The 18,701-nt window shown below is 39.8% G+C and overlaps 1 protein-coding gene across 1 annotated transcript in view; it reads left to right on the top strand.

Moving 5' to 3' along the window:
* The window catches only part of RYR2 (ryanodine receptor 2), a gene marked incomplete at both ends in the record, with an annotated part of 539,514 nt that overhangs the window by 474,304 nt on the left and 46,509 nt on the right, over window positions 1-18,701 (top strand). The window contains 4 exons of the mRNA XM_080918509.1: window positions 4,811-4,910; window positions 6,519-6,598; window positions 8,383-8,459; window positions 9,226-9,299. Coding sequence (XP_080774635.1) covers window positions 4,811-4,910; window positions 6,519-6,598; window positions 8,383-8,459; window positions 9,226-9,299 — 331 coding nt within the window. The remainder of the gene's footprint in view (window positions 1-4,810; window positions 4,911-6,518; window positions 6,599-8,382; window positions 8,460-9,225; window positions 9,300-18,701) is intronic.

Genomic DNA, 18,701 nt, shown 5'->3' with positions numbered 1-18,701 from the left:
CCATAGATTTTAATGGGCCATTGATGGAGCTCTGTGGTGGAGAATAAATTCTACTGACTAGATATGCTAGATACTGTTTCAACTGTTGTATTATTCAGCACATACATTCTAAATTGTAACTAAAAATGCTGAATCAAAGAGGAACATTACTCACCCTAAAATCCAGGTACACATCCTATTAGAAGAATCTAACAGTAAAAGCTCTCCATGCAATGAATCTTGCCTCTAGAACCTTCCACATGCTGGCTGGAACATTCACTTCTGGCTTGGTGTTTCTCTTGTCGGGCTATGTTAGTGAGGTTGACTTAAGCTTTTACTTCAGCAAAATATGCTTTGAATAAAAGCACAGTTTTTCTTTTCTGATTTTATTGAATAGAAAGCCTTAGAAATTATGCCTATCCCATGGAGAAGTAAGATTCTGTGAAAACATTACAGTGTTTGAAAATGAATGAAAGTTAGGAAGAGAATATCAAATGAACTAAAGTGGACCATCTAATACTTATTATCCACTTTTGTTAATATAATTCTGATGTCCCGTTTGATCGAAATCTTGCTAAAAGTAACTGAGTGTATTTTTGCAATGTACCAGTCGCTTAGCTTTTCAAACAAGAAGGTATGACTTGTAATATTACAGACTATGGGTACCTGCAGGGTACCATGGTGCCATATTATCTCATTCTGCCTGTCATTCATTCACATTTTCTTGGACCCTTCCAAACTCCTCTGCATCAAGTCTAATATGACAAGTATTTGTTGGTTTTGTGCCTGCAGCAGGTTCCCATCTTTCTGTGCCCCCTATTTTGGTAAACACAATGCAAGTTCTTTCTTAAGAAATTGAAAAGCATACATCATTAAATAAAGTTATAATTTTCTAAGTTTTTTTTAACTGAATCAACTTTCTATGAAGGCCAATCTAAAGCTGTAAAACAATACGATTAGCTGCAGAATAGAATAAGAGTCTCACTTTTGGTGGCGGGTTTCTTTCATCTAATTTGGATTGTTTGCCTTGTAAAGCAGTGTATCCCTCAGCTTCTGAAACCCATCGTCTTTGTTACTCAGTTTGGCCAATGGATCATCTAGATCTCATATTTTCTTTTAGTTGCCAATAATTGTGACACTTCCCAACTCTCCTTGTGTATTAAGGCACGGAAGGATATTTGTCTCTGGAATATTACTAAGCAAGAGGCATTCTTAAGAAGAATTTGGCTTCAGGAAATTTCTCTTTGCTTAGATTATAGCCACTTTCTCATGCTATTTAAAGAGGAAGACCTTCTTGGGATCTTGGAAATGCAGAGTAAAGCAAGACAGCTGAGATCTTTGTAGTGGTGCAGAGGCTGCAGACTGGTCAGCCCCAGCCTCTGCCACCCCAAGTCCAGGCAACTGAGAAAAAAAATAAAGCAGTCTGGTCTTTGCTGTCTTCCGGTTAAAATACCCTCTCGTCTACCTTTTTTGTGGATGCCCTATTTTCTCCCTCAAGCATCAGGCAACAGTTGAAGTCCACAATTATTTGAATTCTCAACTAAGGAAAACTGATGAAGAACTGTGTGCATCTTTATTCCCCTTTCAGAAGGGTTTCCTTTCCCATCAGAGGGGAAAGCTTGAGGGTCTCCTGCAGAAGATGCCACTTTGTCATGACCTGCAGTTACACAAGAAGGAAATGTCCCAGAACCTGGCATTTCCATTCAAGGCAGGCAGCTTGATCAGCAGTCTGGTGTATGACACCTGTGGATCTTGAAAAGACACCAGTTTGGTTAGAATGGCAGACACTGCTGGGTTGGGGTAGCTCTGGGGAACCAGAGTGTTTTGCGTCAGGGAACATTCAGACTGTGGTGCCAGTTTTGTTTTTTCAGTCACATGGAACCTGGGGATAACTAAAGACAAAACTGCAGTGTTGTCTCTGTAAGACCCTTAGATGAGTTCATGGAATCCGTAAGGGGTAAGAAACCTAAGAGTGAGTGAGTTTTAAAAAGCCGATTTCATATGCTGGGTATAATGGAGCTGGGTTGCACATCTTCAGTAAACTTAGGCAGGAAGACCTCAAATTCCAGGGCAGATTGTAGTGTGTGTGTGTGTGTGTGTGTGTGTGTGTGTGAGAGAGAGAGAGAGAGAGAGAGAGAGAGAGAGAGAGAGAGAGAGAGAGAGTATACACTTTGAGAGAAACAAGGAATGAAGGAAGAAAGAAATAAAGAAAGAAAGAAAGAAAGAAAGAAAGAAAAAAGAAAGAAAGAAAGAAAGGAAAAGAAAACCATTCTGAATTTGCACTTTGCTTAGGAAAGCTAACATGCAATCAGCTTGGAGGAAAAGCATCATTTCTTCCCATGTAATCTATCTTCCTGTCTTAGTTATCTAGATTTCGTTTCTTTTGTGGCATGATAAAATATCTCAATGAAAAATCCAAGAAATACAGCTGGAAATGGTTCTCAAAGAAAATGTACCAGAAAAGCAAACATACTCCTACATGTGAAGAGAGCCCCAGTCCAGTGGAACTAAGACAGTTCGCAACCTTTCTTCGTCAAGCAGGATTGCTTATGTTTCGTTGTTGTTCTCGTTGCTGTTTGGTTTCAATTTCATTTGTTTGTTTCACTTCTATATTGGTATTTCTCACTTGTCCAGTTTTTTTCAACATTCTCAGTTTTTTCTTCCAGAAACATGTTGAAACTTACCTGTCAGATATGAGAAATGGGAGAATGGTCTTTGTCTAGGAAGCATGATTTTAAAAGAAGCTGATTTGCTCTCCTGTCAAATCTCTAGTTTCCCTGTGCTCAGTCCAGTGTGGTTTCAGTGGTAAAGATCACAGCAGATCGATATTGGCTTTGTGAGCTGTGAGGATGTCTCTGGGCCAGTCTACCACAGCAGGAGGACAAACAGCAGATGCTTGACTCTACTTCCCCAGGACTTGTCTCGCTGCAGTTCATGGCTCTCTGAGGGTTGTCTTTGTAACTTGGTAGAAGGGTGGCTCTTCCCAACGTCCTGGCCTTTTTGGTTAGTGGAAATGGCAACGGACTGTTACCCAGAGTGACCATTTCTTGCTGTTGTCTTCCCTGAAGTCTCTTTTGCAGATGGGGCCAGTTAGGGTTTATTAAGTACAGGTTCCGTTCCCAGCTCTGGTGACAGGAGGGAAGTAAAAGGTTGTTGGGTCTGAAAGGAAGAATCAAAGTTGATCACTCACGAACTTTAAAGCACAGAAGAGCAGACAGAAGGGTCTCTTTGTTCTGTTTTCTCAAACCTGTGTTGTGATGACAGTACAGTTTTGTGTGTCCGTGTGGTTTCGTTTCTGTTCTGTTTTTGGTTTCTCAGGAAGAGGTTTAAACATGAAGGCAACCCTTTTAGGCATCAGCATGGCTACAGGCGAAGCAAAGCGGCCTCTTTTCTTTTTTCTCTGCTTCCATTTAGGCCTATCACATAATTTAAGAGAACAAACAAAAAAAAAAAAAACTGTTTTTATCACAGGAGCTCTTAATTAAAGTACGGGGGAAAAACAAAACCAACAAAAACACCTGATCAATTTTGTTTTTGCAGCACGATATTATCAAAGATTTAAGAAACAAATTTGCCAGCCTCGGCGAGAACTCTCTGGTAACAGCATAAATGTCTGTGTCGGTTGCTTTTTGATTTGAAGGTTTCTTTTTCTTTCCTTTTCTTTTTCTCTCTCTATTTTTTTTCTTTTTCATTTGTTTGAGCCCATTTCTCCCCCTGCCCCCTCCTTTCGGTTCACTTTATTTCTCATATTCCGTAATGAGCAAGCCTTCATTTTTTAAACCTCTTCCATCTTCCAATGTCTATTTTCCGTACTTTGGATGGAAAGTTGACAGCAGCACGGTTGTCATTCTGGCTACTGCTGCGGCACCTCCTGCCCTAGGTCACGTATGTTTTGGCCGCTGTGTTAAAGGACATGATGCTGACTGAGCGTTTCATGTCCCGTTGACTAAGCTTCTACACCACGCCATTTGATGGACGCGCTGTCACAGGGCTCTATGCAACTTATACTGCTTAGTTCCGTCTCAATTCTCCAGCGAGCTGGATTGCTCAAGTGAATGATCATACCAGCCTTGAATTTGCTGTGCCTTTATATTTTCCTTGCGATTTCCTTCTTTACGTTCACAGTGGTAGCTTAAGTGGAAAAGAACGAACACCAGCCATTGCTCTAGCGGTACCATGCAGTCCCTTTTGTTACCTCCCGAGAATACAAAATATAAAGGCACATTGCTTCTCTTATTCTTTGGGGGGTCGGCAGTCGGGGTGACCTGTACCATAAATCCGCAACTCAGTTGAAGCCTACCTTTTTTATCCATATCAGCTTTCAATTTTGCTTAAACTCTAAGATGTCTAAGTTAACGTTCTTTTTGTTTTTTTTTTTTTTGTTGTTTGTTTTTTTGTTTTTCTGTGATTCACTGGTAACTTGCAACTCGAGCCATTTGCTGAGCAGTATCAAGTTATGGCCATGATCTAGGAGATTGCCAAAAATAAATGACCAACTCTATGCACAGATGTATCAATCAGAACGTGCAAGTTTCAAAGATGAAGTGTGAAACAGGCTTTGGACTGATCAGCCAATTAAAATTGAGAAAATAAAATGCATCCTGATGAATCAATACTAAAAGTATATCTGGAAAAATATCAAGGGAAAATGAAACCAAAGCAAACTCTGAGTTGAATATGTGCTTATCTGTTGGATAGCATTGTTGGTATTGAAATGGTCCATAATGTTGTCATAGAGCCCATTCATGAAGAGATAACTAGAAATGTGGTCTGTAGAGAGCGACTGTGATGTCTGCTGACCACTACATAAATGGTTGGGATTTGTGTTCAGGAAAAGGAAATGGAAAAGCAGAAACTTCTGTACCAGCAAGCCAGACTGCATGACCGCGGGGCAGCCGAGATGGTTCTTCAAACCATCAGTGCCAGCAAAGGTAAGGTTTGTGTCTGTCACCCAGAGAACGCCATTGAGCACAGGGAAGGGTGAGGTTTGTTCATATCCCATGGTGGATCGCTACTTAGAGCCAACAACTGTGAGGTTTATTCCTGCCTTCCCCCCACCCACCCCACATGTGCCATTCTCTAGATACTCTAGCAAACACAGGGTTTGGGTTTTAATACATCTTTATTTACAAGTGCAGATAGAGGCCATACTTGGCCCTCAGACCATAGTTTGCTGAATTTTGATAAAAAATGTTTTGGCATTTAAAAATGAGTCATTTAAAAATAATAAGAGATCACCAACTTCATTAACCAGTCATTTAAAGACGATTTTTTTTCATGCTAGTAACATCTTTGTGAAAACATTTTTAACTTCTAAATATAGTATAAAAGGCACAAAAATTGAAGTCACATAATAAAATTAGCCAGACACAAAGAATATGCCACTGAGTTAACTTCTTTATAGTTTGAAAACACACTTGGAACAGAAGTTTGGAGCTTACTAGACTTTCACTGTTGAATATAGTTTATGCCGTTACCTACCACCAAAAAAGAAAAAAAAATATTTCAGAATTAGAAGCAGAAAAAAATAGTTTCATATTCTCTTTTATAGCTTGTGTCCATGGGTGGACTTGGAATGTCTAACTTTAAGGTGAGGTCACACCATCTCAGGAAAAAAAAAATCTCACATCCTTTCCTATATATCTAGCCAATTTTATAGACTATATATTTGTATACTACATACAAAGCTATGTACACAGGAGCACAGGGAATCATGAAGAGAAGAGAACAGGAAGGTTGAACAGTGATGATGGACTGAATGCAGATTAGACACAAGAACAACACTTCCCATGTTACTTGGACTCAAATGGGAATGGTAATGAAAAAAATGGAAAAGAAGTTGCTTTTAAAAAATGGAATCTGTACACTATTAAACCCTCTTGCCCCAAGTATAGGTTAAGAAAAGAAATAGAAAATACAACCAATGACGGACAACTATGTTTTGTCATTATCCTACTAGCTAAGAACTGAAAACACGCATAAAGACAGCACATGCATGTGTTGAAAGTAAAGAACGACATGCCAAAGATGAAAAGGACACTCTTGGAAGTGGGCAGGGCATTTTCCTTCAGAGGGGCTTTAAGTAGCTCACACTCATTGAAATGGCATCTTAAAATAGACAGTAAGCTTTGAGAACATTAGTATTTTCGGGTCTCGGTGTTTCAGAATCAAGTTTCCGTCCCACTCTTTCTTTACCTTTTCTCGAATACACTACACAGGATATGATAAACATGGCGCAGCCTACAGTTGCTGTGGCGTGATTGTTCTTACGCTTTCTGGTACACACAGCACTCAGGCCCTTTTCATAGCAGAGATTATGTGGAGGCAATAAGGAATTAAAACATGGGTTTAGGGATTTTGTGTGTGTGTGTGTGTGTGTGTGTGTGTTTCCGGGGTTTTTTTGTTTGTTTTTCTGTTTTTTGTTTTTTTGTTTGTTGTGAGGTTTTTTTTTTTTTTTTTTTTTTTTTTTTTTTTTGAGGTAATATAAGTTAGCACTACGAGAGAAATGATGGGAATTCTACTGTCTCTGTATTTTGAAGGCGAAACTGGACCAATGGTGGCTGCCACTCTGAAGCTGGGCATTGCTATTTTAAACGGTGGGAACTCCACGGTGCAGCAGGTAACTAGCATCGTTGAGGAAGCCATGCGATGCAACTTTCTGTTTGCCTTATAAACTTCCTTACCACACATCTCCTGTATGAAGTGCTAAGTTTCATAATGACACTTTTTTCTCAAATACCGCCTGCTATATGACAGTGTTTGCTTTCCCATCAGCCCCTTCTGTCCCCTCCCCTTTCCTCTAATGGTCTTCCTTTCCTCCACACAAAACTCTTTACTTTTCTGTAGCCCAGCAGTGTCTTCCCCTAAGCCCTTGAGTGTGCCTCTGTCATCTCGTATGTACAGACATTTCCACCTAAAGTGAGATTTTTGTTTGATAAATTTATCACACAGTGAAATAGCATTATTTACCACCCTTGTTCCATGGGCTGGCATGGCTCCATAACCCAGTGTGTGGTTAGATGCTGAGATGTTTGCTCTTTGATCCCAGTCCCTTGTAGGCAGACCAATAGTTATTTCATGACCCCTAGTTTTGTGTGAGAACATCATACGGCACAAAGCCATCACAAGACCAGAATAAAAATCTCAACTTCAAGGTATGCATTCTATGGAATGTGTATCCATATTATACATCAAAAAGTTGAAAATCCGGCCTATACTTTTAACCTGAATCTCTGCAGACATGGTTTTGTCATGCTCTGTAAAAATCCGATGATGAGACAGACACAGGCATCCCTTTAGCATGCTTTGAATTCACGATTAACCAAAATATTGATCCTGGACTCTGAACAGCCCTCTGAGAATGAAGAGGAATCACCAGACGGGTCAATGGTTCCTCGCTCTACTTCAGAGTCTAAGACCGAGATGGTAAAAACTGAGTGTCTGCCACGTCAGCAAAAGGCTACTCCAGCTCTCCGTGGTAATGAAGCTTTTGCCCTGGAAACCGGCACAGTAGCCTCATGAAAGCTTACATGGAGTAGACATCTGAAATGTATTCCCAGGGTCCTTCTCTCGCCACAATGCTCATGGTTGTTCTGTTAGGTTACAGCCACCGCTGCCTGTGTGCCAGTCTCCCTTTAAATCATCGTCATTTTTTCAGGAGAAAGATATCCACACAAATATTTGTGTGCATGGACTTCTTTCTATGAGAATAGAAAGCATAATTAGATTATTTATATATGCTTAATTAGTTCATATTATTTATACATAATGGTGGGTTTTGTTATGTACATGTATGTATATGCAATGTATTTTGATCATATTCAGTACTGTTATCCTCTCTTGTCCCTTTCCCCTATTCCTTCTGTTCCCCTTCCTCTTCCCAACTAGTTTCGCCTCTGCATTTCTACCTCTCTTTTACTGGCCCAGTGAGCTTAATTAGAGTTTAATTACTCAAAGGAGCACAGGCAACTTGCCAGTAGCCACACCATTGAAGAAAATGTTTCTTCCTCCTCCAGCTACCATTAAGTACCTAAAGATCCTGAGAGAATGGTGGGCTTTGTCAGTCCCTAACCTCCTTCATGATACAACGCTGAGCATCCCAGTTTTGTGCAGGGCAGAGCCTGTTTGAGTAATCGCAGCCTCTGAGAGCTAAAGTGTAACACCACATAGCCAGGAGGTGGTGCTCCACAGCATTCCACCCTCTCCCACACCGCTTGAGGTTCCTGTGCCCTCATCTGTGATGTCCCCTAATTTGGATGATAGAGGTCTCACTGAAGGCTGAGCGTCCAAAAGTCATATATTCTCAGGACGTGGACTAGTAATGTGTCTCTGCATTGTCTCTTTACTTCGAAATCTAACAACACGTTTGTGCTCAGCAGCTGTGTGGCTTCTCTGTTTCTGTAGAAGATGCTGGATTACCTGAAGGAGAAAAAGGATGTAGGCTTCTTCCAGAGCCTGGCAGGCCTCATGCAGTCCTGCAGGTGAGGATGTATGATTTTCTGTTGCTTTACCCAGTGACTACAATTCAAAGTGTTTCTTTGGCATTGTAGACCGCTATTAAACACACCAGAATTGCTCATGAACAAAGCCTTTAAGAGATGGGCAGGTGGTGCCTTATTACCTGCCTGGATTTTAGAGTGTTAGTAATGTCTTAAGTACCATGTTAATGGGTGTTTTTAGAATCTGTAGACTTCAATAGGGAGCTTTAAGAATGAAGTACATTCTCTGTATTTGAAAATAAGCCTTAGCTGTTTGCTTTAAGGCAAAGGAAAACAGAAAAATTCTATTGAATATTATTTGGCAATTTGGGGTCCATTTCCTAATGGGGGCATTTCTCATTTTTTTTCATGGTAATCTTTAACTGTCTCACTGCAGTAGTCATTTTCTATTGTTTACATTCTTATTTGACTGACAAGCCTGATACAAGCTTAATGCAAGCAGTTCCAATGGCAGAAACACAACCCTGTGTATTTCTGCACATCATTTAACACTAATGTTCTCTCTGAGCTGAAATTTATGAACCTCCCACTGACTTTCTGATAGATGACTCATTGTGGGCTCTGGGGAGAGACTGGTTGGTCTGCCTCTAGGAAAATGAATATGGACTTCAGTGGATTAGGGAGTGCTCTCAGCATGTGTTACCACAGAGTACTTATTTGAGGTCATTTTGGTGGGTAGGTGTGTGCTGTTCCGAACAAAGAAAATTACCCATTTGCCCTGTGCGTGTCTTCTTCCTTTTTATTGTAGTGTCCTGGACCTGAATGCCTTTGAGAGGCAAAACAAAGCAGAAGGACTTGGGATGGTGACTGAGGAAGGATCAGGTATTGATCACTTCAATGGAAAGGGCCCCTGTCTCTGCTCTCCCCCAGATGTACTCATTTGCAAGTATATTTTCAAGCAGAGAGATAGATAACACGCTCCCAAGCTCATTTGAAAGTTCATGTGGGCCACACCGCTAAAGTCTCTATTCTACATCAAGGTTGACACTACGCTTCATACCCTTTACCCTAGTTAGTCACAAAGAGATCAAAGAGTAAGAAGAAATAAAGATCCTTGTTGGAGAATTATCAACAAAAGAAAAATGCCCGAGAGAAGAGATACTACTTTACATTCTATGGTCTAAAATGCTCCAGGTTCACTTTCTCCTTCTTTAGGACAAACACCTGTTCATCTCCTTTGATCTCTCCCCTCCCCACTTTTACCCATCTCTCATCTCTTCAAGCCCAGACCTTATTTGATTAAAAAGAGAAAAAAAAGAGAGAGAATTGTTTTTTACATTTGAATAATTGTGGTTGCTTTATTCAGACATGCCCCAGAATCGATGCCATTTTCAAGTATTTCTATCAACAGAAAAATGAACACAGGAGCCATTGGTGGTGCCTTATTCATTTTAAGAGTACTTATTAAGAACAATTATCTTCAATTTTTTTGTTTCAATCGCTTTTTATTTATGTCTGATTTTTAAGCCGTTTAGGTGTTTAAGTGTCTCTGGTGCCCTGGAGCCCTGCCTACTTTCTGCTATGTCTGCTTGATTTCACTTAGACTCGGCCCAGAGGCATTGGGTCAGTTTTGGAACATTGCATCCTTTCCTGGATTAATTTTATTTTAAAAAAATAAAATATTCTACCTGCCAGTTGCACCTTTCCCTGGCCATCCTGAAATGTTGAATGAAATGATCTTTTTATGTCTGTGTATTTTTGCTCTCCACAATAGGAAAAATAGCCACTCCTTACTATTCCATGCCTTTTGCCTCTGGGGCATACTGTTACCCAGTGAGGCCTTTGTGGCTTGTATGATATTTAATCTGTGATGGTTTTATAAGTAGGTTCAGCCATCCCCTTCAAACCATCTTCCTCTTTTCAAGAGGATCAGCAGCACCATTCTCAAACCTTTATACTTTTTTGCCTCGGGGACCGTGGGAGAACAAAGAGATACTAGAAACCTCAAGGTGATTCCCTGCTTGCCTCTGGCATCTCAGAGTCCTGGGTGTTTTAAAACTGTATAATACCAAAATGTAAATGAATTTTCTATGGGAAGTTTCACTCCCTGGGTTAGAATTTGAAGGTAATTTAGTCCCGCCCTCCCCCCCCACTGCACTTACTATAGAAATGTTTCAGCCCCTGCACAGCATCTGGTTCAACAACTTCATTCTCTGTTTCCATCTACCTCAGGTACCTGGGAGATGGTTCATTGGTTAAAATGCTTTACCTCCCAAGTGTCAGCACCAGAGTTTGATACCAAGAGTGAGCAAGGTGGCACACCTGGAATTCTAACCTCAAAAGGGAGAGACAGGGACTCCCTAGAACAAACTGGCTAGCAAGACGAGCCATATAGGTGATCACTGGGTTCGACTATGAGATCTTGCTTCAATCAATAAAGTTGGAAGTGGTGTTAATGATGATTCCCAGCATCAACCTCAGGCCCCTACATAGGTTTGCACCCATGCACATATGAAAACATTCACTTACACAGACACTCATATATACATGAACACACACACACACACACACACACACACACACAGAGAGAGAGAGAGAGAGAGAGAGAGAGAGAGAGAGAGAGAGAGAGAGAGAGAGAGGAGAGATACACACATCATACACAATCAGAACAGAAAGCAGAAAATATCAACCATTTCCAACAAAAGAAAGATAGACACACAGGGAGCTTCTTCCTGGGTCAGTCAGATGTGAACTAGAAGAGCTGGGTTTTAGTTCCCAATCAGAGAGGCCATGACAGTGGCCATTAGGATGTGAGCGTTATGTCCGTCTCTCATTAAAAGGTGGGTTAGTCTCTGCATTATTTTTCATATCACACACAAATTTCCGGGATTAATGAATCGCTCTTTTATTCTATCTTGTTATAAGTAGTAAGTGAAGAGCCTGCTTTCAACTTCTGTCTCTTCTCCATTTCCTTTTCTTTCCTCCACTGCCATGTGTACCTCCTTCCTCCCCCCAGTCATCACCCGTGAGCCTGGTAACTATTGAAACCAGGAGGCTATTTGGTTATTTGCTTTTGTGTCTGGGGTTAGTAACTGTTTTGTTCGGCACATTTTTCTTTCTTATTTTTGTCTGATTTGGTCCCTAGATTACTTCATGTCTGTCCTGCATCCTGTTACTTTAACCTTTTTTAACCCAGCCATCTTTGTTTCTTTTTGTCTATTTCTGTGAAGCTCAGTGACTATTCATATACAAGACATGAAGGAGCCACAAGATTGAACTAACATTGTTTTCAATTTGTTCTCTTGTGTTCCTTTCATTTACTCAATGGTCTTCAGGGGTCTAGTGTTTGCAACTGTGTGAATGAAGGAGTCCTAGGATGTTTGCACCTGCCCCCCTGTGGCGTGTTCATCATGAACATACTGTGGCTTTATGACTGTATCAAGTGTATGGTAATCTGCACACATAGTGACCTATGGCCAGCCAAGTGGACTCTGCCACTGGCCTTCCAACAGAAGGTCTATGGGGTTGTATTCTTTAAAAAATATCACAGAGTTAAAAAGTCCTTTGGTGTCAAAGCTTATTTTCACTCTTGAGATTTGGTTAAGAAAAAATAAACTCAAAACAGCACCACTATTTTGGTCTTTGAAGAGACAGTGTTTGCAACTTCTGAAGGGTAGTGCAGGAATAAGGAAGAAAACAGTGGTGTGGTCATTTATGTGTTTAATGTTTATTTCTTTTTTGTGGAGCCTAGTATATGTCAGCTAGGCTTTTTGAACCAAGAGACATACTGGAACATTCCATGGACCCCTGATCTTTGAAGACACTACCCCATCTCCAGCCCTACTTTAAGAGTTTTTGTAGACACACCTTGGGTGTGTATCTATTATCCCTGTTATCAGCCCATTAGCTTGTTTAATATTCTATAAAAGCAGAGAAAAGCTCAGACCTCTTTGGAAACAATTGGACATCCTTCTGAAAAATTTCACCCTCCATTTGAGGCTCACACCACACAGGACAAGCACTGGAGAAACAATGGTCAGCCTAACACACGGTTTTCATGGAGTGACACCTGTTCCTGGTGGAGATCTTAGGACCACAGTCACAACATTCACAAGCTCACATGAGAGAAGGTTCTGCTGCCCAGATTTTTTTCCAGTGAGGGAAGCTACGGGCAGGGAGTTACAGGTAAGGAGACAGACGAGTGGAGAAGGTGACCTGACTTAGTGGATATCACACAGTTGTGTTTCAAGTCCAAGGTGGAAATGTGAATTTACTGCTTGATTTTGGTGAGTCTGTGAATTCCATTAGCTAAGCCATTTTCTTCCTTCCTCCTTCCTTCCTTCCTTCCTTCCTTCCTTCCTTCCTTCCTTCCTTCCTTCCTTCTTTCCTTCCTTCCTTCCTTTCTTCCTTTCTTCTTTCTCTCTCCCTCCCTCCCTTTCTTCCTTCCTTCTTTCCTTCCTTTCTCCCTCCCTCCCTTCCTTCTTTCCTTCCTTTCTCCCTCCCTCCCTCCCTTCCTCCCTTGCCCCTCTTCCTTCCTTCCTTCCTTCCTTCCTTCCTTCCTTCCTTTCTTTTTCTTTCTTTCTTTCATTTTGCACTTCTTATGGAAGCTTCATTTTTTTCTTTTCTTTCTGTCTTTTATCTTTCTCTTTCACTTTTCTCTTTTGAATTTTTTACTGTTATTGGGTCTACTCCTAATCCAATTAGAAAAATGCTATTAGTAACCATGGGTTAGTTTCAGGTTTATATATCAAGATTTTGGACTAATGCTATGCATTCTTGTTTTCTTATTGCAGTTGTTGCCAAGTCTGCCCCCACCTCCTCTGCTGTCCCTGCTCTCTAATAAATCTCTCCCATTCCATCAAGACCTCTACCTCCCAATTAAAAACAATCAATCAAACAAACCAACCTAATCCCAGAAAAACCCAAACAAATAAACAACCCCAATTAAAAAAAACAGCCCAAAATAAAACCCAGAAAGTATTTAGCAACTGTATTGTTGGTGGTAGTGTGGCGTCCTCAATATTGCCCTTTCTGCCTCCTTTGTGTTTTATATTGATATAGGTTCTTACAAATGCTGGGCATAGTGATGCACACCTTCAATTCAAGCTCTTGGGAGGCAGAGGCATGTGGGTGTCTGTGAGTTTGAGGCAACCCTGCTTTACATCCTGAGTTCCAGGACAGCTCAGACTACATAGTGAGACCCTGTCTTGGAAAAACAAAAAAAAAATGAGGGAATGCACAATGCTTATTTGAATATTTTCATCCCATTCTCCGATGTTAAGGTTTTTCTTTATAGAAGCTTTTAACCTCATCATCAGGAGCCTGCATATGTAGTTTTTATTATTCCAAAGACTCTTCTGGAATATGGCAGACGAGATTGTTTTGGTTTTGATCACTGTGTGGATGTCATAGCCAATATAAAACTTTGAGTTGATCTGATTCTTTAGAATTAGCTTGATTAAAAATAAATACCCTCTGAACATTAAACTGCAAACAAACTTTTCCAGTATCAGCTCAATTTAAAATTATTTAACCCAAAGTTTTAATATTTGTTAAGACTGCCAAATTTATCTGTGGTTGAAGTTCAAAGATAAACTTTTAATTAATTAAGCAGAACAGATTCTATTAATCTGAAAGGATTCGCTAACTATATTCTTACATAAAGTAGTTTTATTGCTTCATCATGGACTAGCTTTCTCTTTCTTCAAATTCCACCCACAAGTGAATCTAGGTGTTCTATATACTTTATTCTTCTCCTTGCTTTTAGGAAAGACTTTGATGTTGGTTCATGAAACCAAATACCACTCCTTTTAAACCTTTAAAACACTTAGTGGAATCTGAGTATCTGAAATGTGCTGGCTGGTGTCTGGGCATGGGAGGAGATAATTTTTGAGAATTCCATATTATTTATAGATTTGCAAGCAAACAATTTTAGAATGTCCTCTTCTGTATGAGTGGACTTACTGGAATTTTCTCCAGTGGGGGGTTATGACTTGTCATAATAGGGGTGAAATCTGGCCTGAAGTGGGAGTCTAGGAAACCATGGACTCCCTGTAGAGGAGCAACACATGAAAGCTTAGTGTGCAGAATAGGAGCAAGAATTGTGAATAACCTAGTCAGGTCGAAGAGATCACTTGATTAGTGTAGATTGTAGAGAGTTATTGATGTCAGTGTAAAAACCCAAGTCATGTCTCAAAAAAGAATAAGAAAGAGTTGATTCTTGAGCCAATCTTAAGAGACTAAGATCTGGGAACACAGTTTTAGGTCACTCCAAATACCAGAAATACCATACCATACGCCAGTGTGGTAACAGTTTTTTTTTTTATACTTAAAAAACAAAGAAAACCATAAATTAAAATATAAATACATTGTTGGAAACATCATATAGGTGTGTTTCAGAAAGGCAAAAAAATCTCTGCTGTAGGCCTCAGCTGTTATCCAGTGCCATTTTGGTTGGATGCCAGTGGTCTGTTTGTTATTAGGATTCCCCTAATAATTACAGTGATGTTAAGTCACCTTAACTAGTGATTCATGGGGCTGAAGTAGTGTAAAGTAGATTGGTTCTGGACTTTAAACACTCTAGCTCTCCATAAAGCACAGATGTCTGGTTAGATCAGTCATTTAGCCTTGTAGAATGTTGAACATGAAGTCTTCCCCCTTTTCTTGTTGGGGGAGGGCTTCAGTTTACAGTGGGAAACCATGGAACATTTTCTCCACCAGCCAAGAAATTTGTTTCTTCTTGTCACTGTAGCAGAATCTTAAATAAGTAACATTATAAGCCATGTTAGATGCCACACCAGGGATGAAGGCCCTAAGGTCACATCTAGAAGAATGTGTCTAAAGGGTTGCCCTGACATGAAAGTACACAGTGTACTCATTGTATAGTAGTAGGAACACAACTATAATAAACAGGCCATTGGGTCCTCCAGAGACAGTGACCAGCATAATGACAGATTGTAGACATTCTCAGAGTAGACTTTCCATAATTAAAGTAATGCAATTGTTTATCTGGAGAGCTTTCTCATTGGGTTGATGTGTTTGGATTTTGAGGCAACATTGTGGATGAAGGTGATCACCCTTTGAAGGGAGGGAAGTCAGTCAGCATGCTGATGAATAAAAACTACGAAGAACAGTAGAAATTTCAGGGAGAAAAGTGACCACCAAAACGCCAGTTCCGGCTTAAGAGAAGCAATCTCCCCAAAGTTTGGAAATCTGCATGTGGCTACTTTAATTCACTTGAATAACAAAAGTCACTCTGCTTTCTATTTTTTTTTATTGTCTTGGCCTCTGAATTAGGAACATCATGTATATAGTCTCCCACTAACTCAGTTTTAATAGATGTGTTCTATTAAATGTGGCGTTTATAGATTGTTACAGATACAGTGTACCAAAATACACTCTTTCAAAAGTGTAGGCTGTGTGACCTGGCTTCATGGCTTTGAAGTTTTACATTTGTTCCTTGTCTTAGTTCAGTTTCCCATGCTATGATTAAATACCAAAACAATTTGGGAAGAAAAAGTTTTATATAAACTTATAACCCTCATGTCATACTCCAAGGGTGTATATAAATTTACAATTAGCATGTCATACTCTATTATCAAGGAAAAGGAAGGGCAGGAACTGATGGCAGGAACCTAGAGGTAGACACTGAAGCAGAGGCCATGGACAACTGCTGCTTACTGGATTGTTCCCAGCTACTTTCTCAGCCAGCTTTAGCACCCAGCCCATGGATAGTACTTCCTACAGTGGGCTGTAGCTACCCTTATTAATCATTAGTCAAATATACATAACACAGGCTTGCTGTAGGCCAATCTTGTGGGAGTAAGTTTTTTCTACTGAGTCACCCTCTTTCAAGATGACTCTAGCTGTGTTGACTTAAACCCATCAACACACTCCAAATTTCAAAGCATATTTTTGAGTTTGAGCCATTTTGATTGCCCAAGCATAAAATGAGTAGGTTAGGAGTTTGTTTCTCTCTATAGAAAAGTAGGAGATTCAAGGTGAAAGACTGCTTGTATTAGTTTCTTTTCTGGGTCCTATCAGGATCAAACATCCTGACATGGCAACCTAACTTAAGGGAGAAAGGGTTTTCAGTTTGGGTTCACAGGTCAAGAGTACAGTCCATCATGGTGGGGAACCAAGACAGCAGGATCATGAATTGCTGGTTACATTAAAGCTCTGGTCAAGAAGCAGAGCACAAGGGATGTTATCCATAGCTTACTTTCTCTACTTTATGGATACACTCTAGAATCCTGTACTCAGAAAATAGTCCTGCACACAGTCATGTTAGGTCTTCCCACATCATTTAATGTAATCGAGATAACTTCTCATAGGCATGTCTAGAGGTCCATCCTCTAGGTGATTCCAGACTGTCAAATTTGCAGTTAAAGCTAATCATTACATTCCCCCCACCCAACCCTACCTTGGAAAGGATTTCCTTGGGTTCCAAAGTGTGAAGGCCGTACAGTATACATGATGGTTCTTAGTCAAAGCTTTCAATTGTTCCTGATACTAACTTTAAGAAGTCTAGCTGGGATGGCACACTGGATTCAGAAAGACCATGAAATCTAGAAATAAACTGTTTTCTTCTTGCCTCATCCATCAGACTTTGGGGTTATACATATTCAGGATATTGTTCACCTAGAAAGCCACCTGGACTAAAGGAGACATTTGGATGCTTACTGACAGTCTTTAGAGTCAGATTCTTTACCAGCAAAGGACTGTATGGTGTTAGCTGAGTTCCCTACATTCCAAGTTGTTTCTTGAATTGCAAACTAGATTATACCAACTCAATTTATATTATTATGAGTCTCAAATGAAATTCTGTTTTGACCACATACTCATGGTTACTAAATATGAACTGTGAATCTATTTTAAAGAAGTTAGTTGCTCCTTGTATTGTAAAATAATTACAAAAGGTATGATGAAGCTTCTCAAGAGGTGATAGTAGAACTAAATCCATGCAATAAAGTACCCAAGTTTCTAACTACTTAACAGGATTTTCAGTATTAATTCTTCAGCTTTGACATCACACAAAACAGATATCAAAGTCCTCTAAAAAATCAGTTTGAATTTAATTTTCTCCCTTACCATGGGGACATTTCTGAGATTTATTTAAATGCGAGATTGCTGGGAAGTTCCCTTGATGTAGATACTCATTAGAAATGTTAATATAACAGGACCGTATAACAATGGGAATTCGAGTCCTTGAGATATATCCATTTTCAATTATTTTTATGTGAATAGTAAATAAAATTCTTATGTATGCCACTAACATTTATGGATTTATTAATAAGTATTGCAGATTAATTATATATTAATATTAGTAGCAATCAAACCAAGCTGAGAAAGAGGCTAAGAACTTCAAGTGGTGTCATAGTCATTCTGAATAATCCCTAGTTCTACCCGAAGACACAGACATACACATTTCTACCCCAGCACATATGTCTAATTGAATTTAAACAAATACTCCTTGTTGTATAGCCCCAGTAAATCAACTGTAGTAATAATGTGTTAACATTAGGCGGTCACATAAAATTGACATCACTGTTTTGTTATTACTTTATACAAAGAAGGTCTATGTGGTTTATTCACAATGAAAATTTAAAATGTGAATTCGTAGCTCCCATTCAATGAGCGTGATTTTCATAAGCTATAAATACAATGAAGTATGGGCAAATAACAATTTCTCAGGGAGGAACGTTGCTCCCATTTTTAATAATTGATAAGCATACTGTAGAGGATGAAGGGTTGCTGGCGGGCCTCATCTTATAGAAGGAAATAACTAAGAGGCAAAGAACAAACTCCTCACAAGCAACAGCATCTAAACAGTTTCCTCTGTGTGATCGTACTGGACATCTTAAGCAGAGGAATGTGCTTCACCTTATTCGTCTCAGCCCCCATGTCACCATTGTAAATATCCCAAGACTAAAAACACTTTGAACCCTTCTGACTCCTCCATTCCATTACTTATTGTAACTATTAGCTTCCATCCGAACAGGGGGCTTTCTTTTGCATATAGCACAAAACACACCTGTTAATTATGCACTATCTGCAGACATAAAGCCATCTTCTGTCTCTGTTACTAGACCACATACTGGCAGCATGGGTGATGGCAGCATTTTAGTTGAATAGTAGTGAGTTTGTGAAGCAGAGCATCCTGGGATACACCTGGCATCACTGATAGTGAGCAGAGGCTTGACCCATCCACTCCCGTCCTTCTCCCCTCTTCCCCATTCTTCTGCTGTGTGTAGTGTGACTATCAATAAAAGAAGTTTCTTGTAT

This window comes from Micromys minutus (assembly GCF_963924665.1).
Source record: "Micromys minutus genome assembly, chromosome: 6".
Classification (NCBI taxonomy): Eukaryota; Metazoa; Chordata; class Mammalia; order Rodentia; family Muridae; genus Micromys; species Micromys minutus.
Note: the sequence above shows the minus strand (reverse complement) of the source record. Positions and strands in the feature narration are given on the sequence as shown.